The sequence below is a fragment of the Erythrolamprus reginae genome, chromosome 2 (genome assembly GCF_031021105.1).
Source record: "Erythrolamprus reginae isolate rEryReg1 chromosome 2, rEryReg1.hap1, whole genome shotgun sequence".
Taxonomy (NCBI): Eukaryota; Metazoa; Chordata; class Lepidosauria; order Squamata; family Dipsadidae; genus Erythrolamprus; species Erythrolamprus reginae.
Window position 1 is genome coordinate 181,120,760 of NC_091951.1, and position 18,420 is coordinate 181,139,179.

General features: G+C 40.9%; 1 protein-coding gene across 1 annotated transcript in view; it reads right to left on the reverse strand.

The window, feature by feature from the left end:
* Nucleotides 1-18,420, reverse strand: part of CACNB3 (calcium voltage-gated channel auxiliary subunit beta 3) — a 49,926-nt gene that overhangs the window by 12,060 nt on the left and 19,446 nt on the right. Inside the window, exons 2-9 of the mRNA XM_070736779.1 lie at nt 17,071-17,193; nt 15,932-16,054; nt 10,609-10,724; nt 9,140-9,192; nt 7,896-7,915; nt 6,738-6,818; nt 6,398-6,456; nt 6,047-6,156 (exon numbers count right to left, since the gene is read on the reverse strand). Coding sequence (XP_070592880.1) covers nt 6,047-6,156; nt 6,398-6,456; nt 6,738-6,818; nt 7,896-7,915; nt 9,140-9,192; nt 10,609-10,724; nt 15,932-16,054; nt 17,071-17,193 — 685 coding nt within the window. The remainder of the gene's footprint in view (nt 1-6,046; nt 6,157-6,397; nt 6,457-6,737; nt 6,819-7,895; nt 7,916-9,139; nt 9,193-10,608; nt 10,725-15,931; nt 16,055-17,070; nt 17,194-18,420) is intronic.

The following is an 18,420-nucleotide window of genomic DNA, read 5'->3' on the forward strand; positions in this document are numbered from 1 at the left end:
ACTTGACTACGATATTTGCTAAAGTAAACATTACACACTTTAATGTATCTGCTTTGCATGACTATTTCCTGACTATTTGCTGGATATCTCCTGGAATGCCACGTTTCCTTTGTGCATGTGCATCCCTGATAACTCAGGGTTCACTCTCCTCACTCCTTAACAACTGTTTGGAGTGCTGTTGTTAATGTTGGACACATGTTAAACAAATGGTTGCATCTCTTGCGTTTCTCACCTCCAATGACTTTCGTCTTCCTCCTCCTCTGTAGTAAAATCCCAGCGACCGATTAGGTCCCACAGAGTGGGCCTTCTCCGGGTCCCGTTGACTAAACAATGTCGTTTGGCGGGTCCCAGGGGAAGAGCCTTCTCTGTGGCGGCCCCGACTCTCTGGAACCAGCTCTCCCCGGAGATTAGAACTGCCCCCACCCTCCTTGCCTTCCATAAACTCCTTAAAACCCACCTTTGCCGCCAGGCATGGGGGAATTGATATATCTCCCCCGGGCCCATACAATTTATGTATGGTATCTTTGTATGCATGTCTGATTAATAATGAGGTTTTTAAAATGTTTTTAAATTATTAGATTTGTTATGAATTGTTCTATTGCTGTGGTGAGCCATCCCGAGTCTACGGAGAGGGGCGGCATACAAATCAAATCAAATCAACCAATAAAAAATAAATAAATAAATAAATAAATTTTTAAAAAAAGATAAGGCTTTTACTACACCCTGGGAAACCACCTTTCCCAGGAAGAGGGACACCCACTTGCAATCACAAAAGGTGCCATGCTAAGGTAACATGAAGCGGAAACCTCTTCCCTTGGCTTTAATGGGAAACCGGCCCATCAGGCTTGGCTCCCTGCTTATTCATTAACCATCCCCTCCCTCTCTGGTGTCCACCAAATCGGCTCCCACGGGTCCACCTAGCCTGCTGTCCTGCCAGTCCTGATGCCCAGTCAGTGTGCTTTATTGACCCCAGAGCAGCTATGCAGGCAGTGAGTACTCAATGCCGGGGATGGTGGGGGTGGTTTACAGATCTCTGTCCAAAGTTTATTTGCTCCCTTGTCCTGTCCTAAAGGGAATGCTAATCTCCCCGCCTCCCGATGTACATGGCTTCTGAGATGGCTAGAACTGGTCTTAAGCATCCTGCTGATTTTGGGGGAGGGTCCCTTTCATACACCCCGTAGTCACCCGCCTTGTATTTTGGTGCAAAGGGAGAAGGACCCTTCATGCTTCCTATTCTCTCCCAGTTTCATGGTGAACCTCTCTGATCTTCTAACTGACCATCCCAGAATCCCAGTTTCGCTATTGTGTCTCCCCTCGCAGAGACAAAGAGAGGAAGAAGATCTCGTCCATTTTGTTGCCAATAAAACAGCCACGTTCAGCTCTGGATCCACCTGGTCAAGAATAAGACCTTGTGGCTAAGAATTTGTGTTCAAGTTTGTTTTCTTTTCCATCCAACTTTCCCATCTTTTTTTTTCCGTCTCCTTTTGTGAAAAATTAACTTTAGGATCAAGTTTGTCAGGAGCTGAAATTCTCATTTAAATCTAATATCAGATGAATCTAATGAATATCTCTGAGTTACGCGGAAAGGATAGAGGCACCTAATAGGAATTTTTAATCATTTACCAATTCTGAAGTAAAAACTGATTAAAGTATGGACACGGCTCATACATTTATTTCAACTACTATGATAATATTATCTGGGAGAGGCAGATAGGATTACTAAGAAGACACTTAATGATGGAGGCCTGTTGCTGACTGTTTGCCAAATTCCATTACTGGTGCTGCTGCTTCCTAATAACTCACAATCGCATCTAAATTAAACCCAATCAAAATTCCTGGGTAAACAAATCTGTTAAGAATTTCTAATCTAGTTGAACTGGTTCCAAGAGAGAGGCCATTCACTGAACAGGAAGAAGTTATAAAACTATGAGTGAGTGAGTTCACACATCAAAATAATTTACAATGTGGTTTGTTTTGGGCTAGGCTTAACGTGGTATCTAAATCTGGGTACTGTTGTTAATTGCTTAGTGCATTGAATGAATTTTGCCCTCTGATTCTTGAGAACTTAACCCAAGTGAAATTAAGGACATTACAACAAACATATATTTTATTCAGACAGCTGAATTTAGTTATAGAATTGATGCTTTCCTAAAATAGTTCCCAACTGATCAATGAGTTTAATTTTATCTCAAGCCATTTCCATACACTAAGGAGGTGCCAATCAAGAGATCCTGGTGCCAACTCACTGCATCTCCGTAGGTCTTCTGGGGTGGGTGGGTGCTTTGGAGGTGCAGTGGTTAGAGTGCAAGTCCTGCAAGCTACTTCTGCTGATCATGGGCTGCCAACAGTTTGGCAGATGGAATCTCAGTAGGCTCAAGGTAGACTCAACCTTCCATCCTTCCAAGGTCGGTAAAATGAGGACCCAGATTGTTGGGGGCAATATGCTGACTCTCTGTAAACCATTTAGAGAGGGCTGTAAAGCACTATGAAGCGGTATATGAGTCTAAGTGCTATTGCTATTCCTGTTTGCCTCTTTCCAGTTGAACTTGTTTGCCTCTTTCTCCAGGGGAAATGCTTTGAAAAACCGTTTTGCAGTATCTCCTCCTGAGCTCTGAAGAAAAGAAAGTTTCTTCCTTTTTCTCTTTTTCATTCTGTCTCCTGAGATCTGCCATTCATCCACTCATCTAAAAGGAATCTGTGGTTTCTCCTTCTGCCCTCTCTACTTGGGAAAGTGGCTTTGCTGTTTCCTGGCATTTTCTACTCACAGTAGGGGGGGGGGGGGGCGGAAACAAAGTGAGGAGATGGGGCATTGCATGGAATACCAGTATATTTTCCCCCTTTTCTTTATTGGTCAACAGGAAAAGCCACTTCCCATCCCCAGAAAACAGGCAAAGGGATGTTTTTACCCCGATCTGTGGTCCTCTCGGGCTCTGCCTCCTTCCTTCATACACTGCTGCTCCATATTCAGCGCTCCATATTCTTTTCTTTTTTCTTGTTTTCCTTCTCTAAACCTAGGTCTGTTTTACGGTCAGGTGCATCTTATAGTGGGAAAAATACTCAGTAGGGCTCATTTTTGAATAAGGACCCATAGATGGCATTGTTGATGGAATTTGGGAGGATCACTGTTCTTGGGTCAATAGCATTTAGCAATAAAAGAGGAGTGCCATACAAATCCAATTAATAATCAGATATACTATTATGTTTTTATATATGTTGTGAGCCGCCCCGAGTCCTCGGAGAGGGGCGGCATACAAATCCAATAAATAAATGAATGAATGAATGAATGAATGAATGAATGAATGAATGAATGAATGAATGAATAAAAATAATATAAATAAATAAATAAGTAAATAAATAAACAAACAAACAAGTAAATAAGTAAGTAAATAAGTAAATAAGTAAATAAATAAATAAAAATAATATAAATAAATAAGTAAATAAATGAGTAAATAAGTAAGTAAATAAATAAATAAACAAATATAAATATAAAAATAATATAAATAAATAAATAAATAAGTAAATAAATAAATAAAAACAACAATAATATAAATAAATAAATAAATAAGTAAATAAATAAATAAAAACAACAATAATATAAATAAATAAATAAATAAAAATAATAAAAATAAATAAATAAGTAAGTAAAAATAAATAAATAAACAAATAAACAAAATAGATAAATAAATAAATAAATAAATAAATAGGTAGCATTTAGAATTATATACCACTTCACAGTGCTTTACAGCCCTCTCTAAGTGGTTTGCAGAGAGTCAGCCTATTGCCCCCAACAATCTGGGTCCTCATTTTACCAACCTTGGAAGGCTGGAAGGCTGAGTCAACCTTGAGCCTACTGAGATTTGATCGGCTGGCAGCTGGCGATCAGCAGAAGTAGCTTGCAGTACTGCACTCTAACCACTGCACCACGGAGGCTCTTTGCTTGGGGAAATGCATAGAAACTGCTTTCGAAATGCTACAGTCTGCACTGATGGAACATAACAGGAATAGAGATACAGTGTGTTGACTACAGCAGAAAATTGAGAAATTTGAGCTGGGAAGTATATTCAAGGAGAATGATTAGACAGCTGTTTAAGAGAGATCAGGTGAGGTTATCTGATCCATGTTTGCTACGCAATGTCAAATGAAAGTAAAATCTCTATAATTTCCCAACTTTTCTCACTTGTAGTCATGCCACAGCCTTCTACTTCATCTAGTGGAAATCCATGCCCATATGTTGGGAAAGGATAACTATTTTGCAATTAAAATCTGCATAATTTTTCCCTCGGTTTGGAAGAGCTACAGAAAATATAGCAGTGAGGCCATCAGGGAAGTGGAGGGAAAAGCAATTATAAGCCTCTATTCATCCCTTCTTCTTTTTCAGGCTTAAGATAAATATCCCACTAATATAATTTTGCAGTTTAAGTGCGCCCTCAAAAGAGCTGCATTTGGCTTATAGGTCTATGGGCTGCTCACACCCACCACATTTGTAACATGGATATCAGCAAGAAATATTAGAACAGATTGTTTGATTCCAGCAAGACGCATGCGAAAATTACAGGAGTGTTTTAGATCACACATACATTTAATAAACAATAATACTAGCACTGTAACTTGCCTTAATCTGGGGTAATAACTGCATCCTTTAAAAGGTATTAGTGTCTATAAATATTTTATTCCCTTACTAAAACTAACAATTCTTGCTGAACTTGCCGAATCTCCAGCAGAGGCAGCTTTGAGATTATTTGGGGTGGTAGCAGAGTAGGAAAATTTTGCACAATTCAAAAGCTCAAATGACACTGTCATTCCCTACAACAGCAGTGTTAAATGCATGGCTCATTGCTTAAGATAAGGTGTTACAATGTCATTTGGTCCTAAACCCCTACTGATGATTCTAATTACCATATTTTAGTATTGGTCTTGCCCCTGAAACTTCCCTCCCTCTTCTTCCTCTATTTATATTCACTTAGCAATACCTTTATTTCCTCCCACTTATGCCTATTTTGAGCTATGTGCCTTTAAATTCCAATAAATTCCAATAAACTCTACTAAACAAATAACTCCCAGACTTTCTACTAAATCTGCACTTCTATTCTACTAGTTTTTCTCATCATTCCTATCACCCATTTCCTCCCATGTTGACTGTATCACTGTAACTTGTTGCTTATATCCTAAGATTTTTATTAATATTGCTTCTTCATTGCTTATTTGACCCCTATGACAATCATTAAGTGTTGTACCATATGATTCTTGACAAATGTATATTTTATTTTATGTACGCTGAGAGCATATGCTCCAAGACAAATTCCTTGTGTGTCCAATCACACTTGGCCAATAAAAATTCTATTCTATTCTACTCTATTCTATTCTAAACATTCTTTGCAGTTGATATGAAATGGTTCCTTTCCTGAAACTTAGGGGAAATGGTTTGTATAAACCATTCAATTGCATAAATGCCTGTGCTGAAATGACAAAGAATGAGATGGGAAATATTGTTTTAGGAATAGTTGCCTGAGCAACAAGAGATATACTAAAGAAGACAGAACTCTACCCAGGAGATTTGAAAGTGTTACCTTGGTTCCACACCACTAACCAATGAAATAGTTGCAGCAACAATAAGAATTGGAGAGATGGATTTCCCTTGCCTTTCAATGTGTGATGCTTATAAAACTACTTCTGTACTACAGTATTGGTAATTTTTTCATAAACACGTTGCCACTTTTGAACTGCTTCGGTTTGGAATTTCTTTAACAAGGTCTCAGGTGGATTATGAAACTCTGAAGCTGAATCCAAAAATAATTTAGAAAAGAAGAATGTTGCTTGCCTGTATTTTTTAATAAGATAAAATTTTCCAGGCCTATTTCACTGATGACTCCAAGTTCAAAAATCTCTGTGCAATGTTTATAAAGCAATAGCATAAAGCACAATTTTAAAAAAGATTGTGTTGATCCCTGAAGATATCGAACTTCTAGGTGGCAGAAACATTCTCCAAATTGAGGTTCTTCTGAAAATGAATCGGGGGCTAGACTGACCCCAATGATTTAGGACTCACCAATACTAGACCGGGTTGTAGATCGCTCAATGATAGCCCGTTTCCCAGGATTGTTGAGCACCGAGCGCTTGGCCAAGGACAGGTCTGCTGTAACACGCGTGATGGAGATTCTGAAAGATAGGATAGCTCTGCTAAATGCCCTTAGGAAAAGGGTGAGGAATGATGGCCCTTTCCTGAAGACTTGTGGACTTCAACTCCCAGAATTCCTGAGCCTGCATGGCTGGCTCAGGAATTCTGGGAGTTGAAGTCCTCAGGCCAGAAAGGGGCCATAGTTCTTTCTACCTTAGGAGAGGGTGGGTGGGAGATAGGAAAAAGGGAGAGGAAGGTGTCTTTATTTTTTTAATACCTCACCTGCCATCAAATCTGTGCTTCAAGAAATCAAAAAGAGCTTTCTGCATCATGTCCGTCACCTGGAGGAAAGAGAACGGCAAGTGAGTTGGGAGGTGAGCAAAGGCACTAGTTAGCTCAGTGTTTCCCAACCTTGGCAACTTGAAGATATCTGGACTTCAACTCCCAGAATTCCCCAGCCAGTATTCGCTGGCTGGGGAATTCTGGGAGTTGAAGTCCAAGTATCTTCAATTTGCCAAGGTTGGGAAACACTGAGTTAGCTGACAACCACAGTCAGTGCTAGCATATCTGGGTTTAGGAGAGAATATAGGAGTGAATTTCCTCCCCTTGGCCATCCCCGTACCTCATATCCTTTCAGTGAGGGCCCCACCAGCACCACTGGCCGCATGGAAGGAACCACATCATATGGAGGGATGTGCTCTGTCTATAAAAAGGAGAGTGTGTCACAGGAAGTAGCTTCCCTCCCTATCCTACAGCTAAAAGTCTGCTTTTGAGGAGATTAAGGGGAAATGGTAAAGGCAGAGGTGGGGTGTCTCCAAGCCTCACATTTCACCCAATGCTTTACACATATGGCCCAAATATCAGGATCGCCCCCTCGCACCTCCCCCAGCATCCATTTCCTTTTGCTACATTCAATTGTGTTGTATGCTTGTGTCGTAAGATTTTAATGATGGGTTGTAGATGTTTTTAAATATTAGATTTGTTATACTGTTATTATTGTTGCTCTGAGCCGCCCCGAGTCTGCGGAGAGGGACGGCATACCAATCTAATTAATAATAATAATAATAATAATAATAATAATAATAATAATAATAATAGAAATTTTGTGATCTGCCTTTAGACAGGATCCCTTCAATCGCCTCCTTCCTTCCTTCCTTCCTTCCTTCCTTCCTTCCTTCCTTCCTTCCTTCCTTCCTTCCTTACTTACTTACTTACTTACTTACTTACTTATTATTATTATTATTTTTACAGCATCAAACCCCAGTTGGGGAGGCTTCAGGTTATCTGTAAGATGAATAGACCCCAGCCCTACTCTGCCTTTTCCAAAGTCCTGCAATACAGGAAAGTCCATCATTCCCGAACAGGATTTATTTTTGACTCCAGGGAGCTTGGCTTTCAAATGTGTCCTAGTGGGGGTTCCTACCTTTCACTGCTACCGGAACGCTCCTGGAGACTGGGGCGGGTGCGCACGCATCTGGCGGGCACGCGGGGCACGTCCTCGCACAAGATTCGGCTTCTGCGCATGCACAGAAGATGAATCTCCGGCTGACACATGCGCCCTCCTGCTGGTCAGCTAGAGTTGAGCGTGCAGCTCCATTTTCGCCACCGGAACGGCGATCTGCCCCGTTCCGGCTGCAGCCCATTACTAATCCCAACCTGCTCAAATATGAAGTTAGACCAGGCAGCCTCAGAATTGGTCCTGCCTTATTCTTTCCTGGGAACTGTCTGGAGGAGAAAGGGAGTGGCATCCAAGAAAAGAACCCTAGCATTACGGTCTTACCTGCTTTTGCTTCTGCTTGGCTTGTTGGAAGAGAGAGAGAGAAAAAAAATAGATATGGGATTGTCAACCGTTGTCAACTAGCAAGAGAAAAACTACGTGAAGGACGGGAGTTCCGCAGGGATGGAGATATGATCTCCTGGAACAGCCAACAGGACAAGGTAGCTCCTTCCAGAAAATACTTGACATCATTTCTCAAATGCAGCAGGACATGTACACACGCCTACAGGTAGTCCTTGACTTACGACCACAATTGAGTCCCAAACTTCTGCTGTTAAGCGAGATGTTTGTTAAGTGAGTTTTGCCCCATTTTACGACTTTTCTTGCGACGGTGGTTGCAGTTTTTAAAATTAGTAACACGGTTGTGTTACTGAATCTGCCATCCCCCCTTGACTTTGCTTGTCAGAAGTTTGCAAAAAATGACCCCAGGAAACTGCAACCGTCATAAATATGAGACTGTTGTCGGGCATCTGAACTTCAATCATGTGACCATAGAAATGCTGACAATGGTCATAAGCAAGGGGGGGGAACGCAGTGGGGTAGCGAAAATGGAGCTCCACCCCAGAGCACCCAATTTGCACTGAAAGATGTTGAAAGAAAATGCAGGGCGTCCTGCATAAGCCACACCCACAGTATGGTAGTAAAAAATTTGGTAGCCCTTCACTGGTCCTAAGTCTCTTTTTTCAATGCTGTTGTAACTTTGAACGGTCACTAAATGAACTACTGTAAATCGAGGACTACCTGTATTTAAGTTACAAAATTGGAAGTCACTGTACTTAGAACTTCACTGAAAATGTTGCATCTGAGACAAGCCAAGGTAAGCAAAATAGAATGACGATGATATCCCATTTTCTGCACTATTTAAATTTAGCTGCCAACCTTTTTTTTTATTTTGCTAATTATGGGAAAAGGCTCTGAGCTACTGAAGATTTCATTTCGCATCTGCGTTGCTCCTAAAAGGTGTTACCAACTTCACACCACCCATTTTCTTTCTGAGAATCCAGACAATTCATCTCACATCTGCTGAACCCTCCTTCCTTTATTAGCTGTTCCCCCTTTTTTCATCACCCCCACCTCCCCATTTCCAGTGCACAAGTGAAACACACAAGGTGGATCAGTTCCAGCTCTGACGAGTTGGGATTTTTCATAATAATCATATGCAGTGTGATTCGACGTGCACCTTTTCTCAAGTTTTTTTTAAAAAATCTGCAGAGATATGTAAAAGTCAGTTCTACTTAGGCCTTTACCTAATGATGGGGGAGGCGATCGCCTGTTGCTAGCAGCAGGATTCCCAGATTGCCTATTGGTGGGAGAGGAAAGCAAACACATGATAAGACCCTAGGATCTAAAAAGTGGCCTTGTGTGTTTACAGATTCAGACTCCATAAACATTGACCTGACTCTTGACCTGGTAAACAGCAATAGAATTTATAAGTACAGTGGTACCTCTTCTTAAGAACTTTTCTAGATAAGAATTCTGGGCAGCCGAGGAGTCACCACAGCGAAGGAAAGGCGCCGGCTACAAAGCGAGCGAGCGAGAGGAGAGGGGAGCCCTTCAGCATGGGAAGGAAGAGGAAGCAGGTAGCAGCAACAGCAGCCGGTGTATGGGAGGCAACCTTGCATTGGGTGTATTGGAGGCGCGTACTCCTCCTCGCCGCCTCAAAGTCCCCCCCCCTTTTTTTAAGTCTTAAAGTTTTGGATTTTTTGGATTCCCCTCACCTTACCTTCTTCCGACTCTCCTCTTCTTCTTCTTCCTCCTCCTCCTCCCACCCAAATTCCGAGCTTTTATTTCTTTCCTAATGGGTTTGCATGCATGATTTGCTTTTACATTGATTCCTATGGGAAAAATTGCTTCTACTTAAGAACATTTCTACTTAAGAACCTGGTCACGGAACGAATTAAGTACTTAAGTAGAGGTACCGCTGCATATGCCACTTCATAGTGCTTTTACAGCCCTCTCTAAGCGGTTTACAGAATCAGCCTATTGCCCCCAACAACCTGGGTCCTCATTTTACCCACCTTGGAAGGATGGAAGGCTGAGTCAACCTTGAGCTGGTGGTGAGCTTTGAACTGCTTAACTACAGCTAGCAGTTAGCTGAAGTAGCCTGCAGTGCTGTACTCTAACCACTGCACCATCCCAGCTCTAATTATTATTTTCCATTGAGGTTGCCCTTAAAAGAAGCATCAAAGCCATTTAAATATTTGCAAGACACATAGACGTCTGGAGGCTGAGTTTACTTAGCCAAGAGTTTCAGTGTGGAAAAACACATGATCTACCCCCAAATTTATGTCCAGAGACACTTTTTATATCTCCTTCTGTTGCCAGAATTAAACACTCTATATCAGATACAACACCAAAATTCAATTTCAAAAAAGCGAACTACGAACTCATTGAAGCCCACCTCTCAACATTAAACTGGAAAACTCTATTCTCTGAATGCTACACTACTGATGACCTCTACAACACATTCCTACTCGAAATGAAAATTATCATCAGACTTCATGTACCTCTAACATGTACCATAAACAAACAAAAAATAACCTCCCCATCTCAATAAGAAAATTACAAACAAGGTCTTCAAACCGGGCAACTTTAAGACTTGTGGACTTCAACTCCCAGAATTCTAGCTGGCTGGAGAATTCTGGGAGTTGAAGTCCACAAGTCTTAAAGTTGCCAAGTTTGGGGAGCCCTGCTTTATATGCTTGTCCCATCTCACCTGGCTTTCTGCTCCTGTTTCAGCCGTATGGCCTCCAGCTTCTGTGGGCTGGGGATGAAGGCGATGTCTCCCCCCTCCTTCACTAGCCGCCCGATCCACCAGTCATTGCTGTATTTCTGAAGGGAAGATCACAGGAGAAGCCATAAACATGATCTCCGACTTAATCTCCACTTCACCTTTAGGCATATAAGATAGACTAATGTTTTTAACCCTTGATAACTTCAAAATATGTGAGCTTAATAATACAACTGCTGTGGAGGATTGTAGCCGTTGAAATCCCCACTCCCCACAGGCATTGTATGTAAAATTTTAGGTGTAATTAAAGGTGCTGGTTTGTTTGTTTGTTTGTTTATGTTTGTTTATTTGTTTATATTTATTTATTTATTTTATTTATTTATTTATTTATTTATTTATTGGATTTGTATGCCGCCCCTCTCAACAGTGATAAAAACAGCATGTAACAATCCAATACTAAAACAACTAAAAAACCCTTATTTATAAAACCAAACATACATACAAACATACCATGTGTAAATTGGTTATCACCTTTAAATAACAATAGCACTTATATACCACCCCATATGGTGGTTTATGGAATCAGCATATCGCCCTCAACAATTGGGGTCATTTTACTGATCCTTGGAAGGATGGAAGGCTGAATCAACCTTGAGCAGGCCAGGATTGAACTAGCGGCTGTGGGCTGACTTGGCCTGCAATGCTGCATTCTAACCACTGCACCGCCAAATCTCTTATAAACTATAATCTGGCTTGACGACAGGTCATTTGAAGCAACACTTCTCCCCATTACCTCTTCCCATCAGGGCAGAAAAGCAAGGCATGTTGTGGATCACACTGATTAGGGATTGTGACCTGGTGGGACCACAAAAGAGTCTTCTTGGTGGTGGCCCCTCCTTTAATGGAACTTCATTGTCCCTCGGGTGCAGTTGGCCCCCCGTCCCTGATGTTTTACTGAAAGACATGGCTTTTTCAGCAGGCCTAATGACTACAAATGGAAACAGAGCTGATCAAATCCCTGTAGAGATTCTCGGTCATCCAGGTCATGATTGTCCCAAAGGGGATGTTTAGAATAGAATAGAATAGAATAGAATTCTTTATTGGCCAAGTGTGATTGGACACATAAGGAATTTGTCTTTGGTGCATATGCTCTCAGTGTGCATAAAAGAAAAGATACTGTCAGGAATCATGAGGTACTTTCAGAAGTATTTTTCAGGAATCATGAGGTACTTTTAGAAGTACTTTTGAGGAATCATGAGGTACTTTCAGAAGTATTTTTCAGGAACCATGAGGTACTTTTAGAAGTACTTTTCAGGAATGATGAGGTACTTTCAGAAGTATTTTTCAGGAATCATGAGGTACTTTTCAGGAATCATGAGGTACTTTTCAGGATGCAACTGGTCTTCTTTGTTCTTTTGAAGACGTCTCACTTCTCATCTAAGAAGCTTCTTCAGCTCTGACAGGATGGTGAGGAATGGAAATATTTATATTCCTTGCAGACAGCTGGCAATTGAAGCATTTGAAGGTTTATCTGTGTCTTCAGGGTCACCTAAGTACTGCTCCTGAATCCTGTAGTCAATGTCCCTCTAAAAGAATGCAAATTACCAGCTGTCTGCAAGGAATACAAATCCTTCCATTCCCTACTATCCTGTCAGAGTTGAAGAAGCTTCTTGGATGAGAAGCGAAACGTCTTCAAAAGAAAAAAAACAAGAAAGTCGAGTTGCCTCCTGAAAAAAAGCACCTTTGGGACATCTGATCAAGTGCTTAATCTGATTGTATTGTGGTTGCCATGGGGAGTGGGGGAGTGTTTTTGTAATGATCTTATTATACAATAGATTTTTAAAAAAAAAAATCAATGTAAGCCAGCCTGAGCCCTCTACATGGGAGTTGGGCTGCTATATAAATTTATTTAATTAAGAAATAATAAATTGCCAAGATTAGGAAACACTGGGCTAAGGTCAGTGCATCACACACAATCATAATGTGATTTATTTGGTTTGGGGTTTTGGGGTTTGCAAAGCATGGTTTAAGTTTTAGCATGATGTGTGAACTCTGGGCTTGGCTAACAAAGTTATGTGCATGCCAGATAGTGAACTTTTGTTAAAGAAAAAAAAAGAAGATAGGGTCTGCCGCCTGGATCCCTCCCTCTCTCTCTCTCTCTCTCTGTCTCTCTCCCCCTCCCTCTCCCTCTCTCTCCCCCCCCTCTCTCCCTCTTTCTCTCCCTCTCTCCCTCCCTCTCTCTCTCCCTCCCTCTCTCTCTCCCTCTCTCTCTCCCTCTCTCTCCCTCTCTCTCCCTCTCTCTCTCTACCCTCTCTCTGCTATTCGGATGAGAGCAGAACTTCGAAGGTGCTTTTTTTCCTAATTATATATTTTTAGTATGAGTATTAATACATTAAACATAGCATTTGTTGGGTAGCCATTATAGCTAAACATTTGTTCCTCCAATACTGGAAGCTACATCCCTGGAATAAAAATTGTTTAAAATTAAACAGCTGATCTTCTGGATATAGTAACCCAGGAATGAGATGCTAGGCCTAAATTAAAGTATACCCCAGCTACATTTTTAGGGCTCTTAAAAGCCTGGCTTTTATTTCTTCTCTTTCCCCACTTTCCTTTCCTGAATAAATACTTTTTCCTCTTTCTTTTCCTGGGTGAAATATCCAGTTAAACAGATAATGGTTTAAACAAGATGATATCTTTGAAGCAGTCAGCCCCAACCCTGCTGGAGATCAAGAAAAGCCAATGTGAACTGTCACTTCCAGAACATTTTTGCAAGGTTAATAAGAACTGATCTTCTTCCTGGCATGATAATGGAATGGAAGGGGTATTGCTTTTTTTTTAATGGGGTTATTGTTATACCTTCTTTTATTCTTTTCCTATTATTATTGCAATCAAATAGAAGCCTTTTTAAAACTGAGCAGCACATAAAATACAGAAATAAATAGACCTGCATTTACAATATAGGTAATCCTTGACTTACAACCGCAATTGGGACCAGAATTTCCAGAAACTGACAAAAAATATTGCAAATTACAGTTACGAAGCTATGGGGTGCTGCAACAGGTCATGAATGTAAAACAGTTGCCAAGCACCCAAAATACAGCATTCTCCCTCCCTCCCTCCCTCCCCCCCTCTCTCCCTCCCTCCCTCCCTCCCTCTCTCTGAATGTGTGACATTTTATGACAGAATGCCTTACAGGCTATACAGTACCCTCTGCAAGGCCATTATCACTCTACCAGTTGTAAATCAAGGATCACCTGCACTTTAATTAAGATTTTGAAATCAGTTAGCGTGTTATATATTGCAACCCAATCCATACTTTCTAGGCCAGTATTTCTCAACCTTGGAAACATTAAGATATCTGGACTTCAACTCCCAGAATTCCCCAGACAGCTTATTTATTTATTTTTATTTTATTTCATTTATTTGTCAAACATGCATAGGATAGTAGTAGTTTGTAAGTAAAAAGTAAAAATAAAAGAGGACAATAGGACAGGGACGGTAGGCACGGTGGGGCGCTTATGCACGCCCCTTACAGACAACTTAGAAACAGGGAGACGTCAACTGTAGAAAATCTTAAGTTAAAGTTTTTGGGATTTGGAATCCATCCCAGCTTTCCGGCTGGAAAATTCTAAGAAATTCTAAGAATCGAAGCCCACACACATCTCAAAGGCTGCCAAGATTGAGAAACAAAAGTTCTAGGCTATTCAAAAATTAAGTGAGATAACTCCTGGAATCTCCATAAATACATCTATGTTGTTTTCTTGGCAGTAATATACAAGTACTTCAACACACAGGGAAGATTGGCACATGGAGGAGAATGCGGAAAGCACTTTGCAAACTCACAACATAAGCGCCACCTCTTATGTACATGTATCGATACATGAGCGCCCCCTCTGTGTGAAATGGGTTTGGGTTTGCATCACAACAGCATGTCCTTCTGGTGAAAGTTTGAGATCCTGCAGACATTTCTGCTTGGAGCCTTGGGATTTCCTGGTAGCCTCCTATCCAAAGGCCCGTTTCATTTTCAAAAACTAAATGCCATGCCCATAGGGGAAGTTTGAGAACATTTTTTTGGAGAAAGCAACTTTCTTAAAGCTGCCAAGCTTTGGAAACCCCTGACCTAAACTCACCACTATACAGATAGTCTTCAACTTACAACAATTCATTTAGAACAGTGTTTCCCAACCTTGGCAACTTGAAGATATCTGGACTTCAACTCCCAGAATTCCCCAGCCAGCAGTTGCTGGCTGGGGAATTCTGGGAGTTGAAGTCCAGATATCTTCAAGTTGCCATGGTTGGGAAACACTGATTTAGAAGACCATTCAAGGTTACAATGGCCAATGGGATTCACAGCTAGTCCTCGTACTTATGTCCGTTGCATCATCCCATAGTCACATGATCAAAACACAGGTGCTTAGCGCCAGCATGTATTTACAACTGTTGCAGCATCCCAGAATTATGTGCTCACTGTTTCCAACCTTCCCAAGCAAAGACAACGGGGGAAGTCAGACTTGCTGAACAGCTGCATTGATTCACTTAACAACAGCAGTGATTTGCTTAACAACCGTGGCAAAAACAGTTGTAAAAATCAGGTGTGTGACTCACTTAACAACTGTTCTTTGCTTAGAACAGAAATTCTGGTCTGAATTGCGGTCATAAGCCGAGGACTACCTGCAAACCCAGCGACCGGTTAGGTCCCACAGAGTTGGCCTTCTCCGGGTCCCGTCGACTAAACAATGTCGTTTGGCGGGACCCAGGAGAAAAGCCTTCTCTGTGGCGGCCCCGACCCTCTGGAACCAGCTCCCCCCAGATATCAGAGTTGCCCCCACCCTCCTTGCCTTTCGCAAGCTCCTTAAAACCCACCTCTGTCGTCAGGCATGGGGGAATTGAAAATTTTTTCTCCCTTCCCCCTAGGCTTATAGAATTTATACATGGTATGCTTGTATGTATGAGTGGTTCTTTAAATTGGGGGTTTTTTTAGATTATTTTAATATTAGATTTGTTTACATTGTCTTTTTTATTGTTGTTAGCCGCCCCGAGTCTTCGGAGAGGGGCGGCATACAAATCTAATAAATAGATAGATAGATAGATAGATAGATAGATAGATAGATAGATAGATAGATAGATAGATAGATAGATAGATAAATAAATAACAAATAAATAAAAATTAAAAATAAAATAAAATAAATAAAATAAAATAAAATAAATAACCATCCCCTTTCCATCTCAACCACTAGCAGCAGCAATGCAAGGTCTTCTCTCACAAATCCAAATGCAGGCTGCTTCTGCTCAACGCCTGCCCCACCTCTTTAATATGCAAGAAGTCTTTGGCTTCAAAGTTGATGGCCGATCCCTGCACAGGGCATTCTTCATCCAATGCGCCACAGTAGCTGACATTAGTACGGACAGCAAATGCAACTGGTTTGTTCTGAGGAGCAGAAGAAATCAAAGGTGAATGATCGGTGTGATGTTATACTATTATAGTCATAATACCGCCTCTCCACAAGACAGTTTATACTTTGGAAAATCTTAAAAAGAGTTCTCTCCAATCTAATGATATTTACACTTGAGCAAGGATGGTGCCTTTTTTTTTGGCCTACATAAGTAATTTTAAAGAGATTGATATTAGCAGTTGTTTTCAGTTGTTGTTTTTATCTCTCCTCATCAGCTCTCTGCATACTTATTTATTATTATTATTTATTTATGTATTTGTCAAGCAATTATAGGATGGTAATTTGTACAAATAAAACATTAGATAAGTAATAATAGAAGACAATAGAACAGTAGGACAGTGATGGTAAGCAAAATTGTGCACTTATGCACACCCCTTACAGACCCCTTACAGCAGTGTTTCCCAACCTTGGCAACTTGAAGATATCTGGACTTCAACTCCCAGAATTCCACAGCCAGCGAATGCTGGGTGGGGAATTCTGGGAGTTGAAGTCCAAATATCTTCAGGTTGCCAAGGTTGGGAAACACTGCTTTACAGACATTTAAAGATGCTGCCTTTTTTTGGCAATTCTGCAGCTTTTCTTCATAATTGTCCCATGATCTCACAGCTCTGCTGCTTATGATATTTTTCTTTTTAATCAAATTGTAATTCGGATTCATTAGGGCTATCAGGAATTAATCTCTGCTTCCAAACAGCAGCTTCTGGCGTTGCCAATAACATTCAGCTGTGTAGCTGCTACAACTTCCTCTGTTTAGCTGATCCTCTGTGGCTTAAAGGAAAAATAAGGCAGAAAGAGTGGGAAAAACAGAGAAAGATGACAAGTGATCTAACCAGCTGGGGAATTCCATAATTGAAGCAGAGCAACTGAACAATAAAAAAACCAACCAAGCAAACTAGGCTGCAGTATGCTAACCTGGACTGTTAGAGAGGGAATCATTCTCACCTGATGTAACCTTGAGAAAAACCAATATTTGGCCCACCCCACCCATTACCTTGGCTTTTTCAAGCTGCTGCTGGGCCTGGTTCTCCACTTCGCGCTTCACCCCTTCACGTTCCTCCTCTAGCGACACGTCGGAATCCAACGATGGGCGGCTAGTGTAGGAATCAGCAGAGCCCTAGGGCAAATGCAAGAATACATACATACATATACATACATACATACATACATACATACATACATACATACATATATATATATATATATATATATACATATGCTCCCTTCCATATTTGGGTGTACCAGGGTGATTTGACAAACAACAACAACATATAACTCTTCCCTTGTACAAGCTGAGAGGAGGTCCTGTGGTCTAGAGCAGTGTTTCCCAACCTTGGCAACTTGTAGATATTTGGACTTCAACTCCCAGAATTCCCAAGCCAGCAAATGCTGGCTGGGGAATTCTGGGAGTTGAAGTCCAAATATCTTCAAGTTGCCAAGGTTGGGGAAACACTGGTCTAAAGGTTAAAGTTACTGCCTTACAGACAGACTCCCCAGATATATAATATAAATATTATAAAAAAACAACATATAGCTCTTCCTGATACAAGTTGATATAGGAGATGAGCCTGCTGCCTAGAGGCTAAGGCCTTACAAGGCGAAGGCACTGGTTCAAATCCCAGTAAGGGTGTGGCTACCTGATGAAGGCAAATAAACACAAAATAGATCTATAGTAGTCTCCCTTCCTTTTCATTATCAGCAAAAATATTTATTTATTTATTTATTTATTTATTTATTCATTCATTCATTCATTCATTCATTCATTCATTCATTCATTCATTCATTCATTCAATTTTTATGCCGCCCTTCTCCTTAGACTCTGGGTGGCTTACAACATGTTACCAATAGCACTTTTTAACAGAGCCAGCATATTGCCCCCACAATCCGGGTCCTCATTTTACCCACCTCGGAAGGATGGAAGGCTGAGTCAACCTTGAGCTGGTGATGAGATTTGAACCGCTGACCTTCAGATCTACAGTCAGCTTCAGTGGCCTGCAGTACAGCACTCTACCTGCTGCGCCACCCTGGCTCATATGTTATACATATACACATACATACATACATACATACATACATACATACATACATACATACATATATATGCTTGTTTTCTGTCAAATTATTATTAAGAATTAACTAAACACACAAACACAAACAAACATATATATATATACATACACTGAGCCATAGTGGCACAGTGGTTAGAATGCTGTATTGCAGGTTAATTCTGTTGACTGTCAGGAGTTCGATCCTGACTGGTTCAAAGTTGATTCAGCCTTCCATCCTTCTAAGGTCAGCAAAATGAGGGGCCAAATTGTTGGAGGCAATATGTAGACCACTTAGA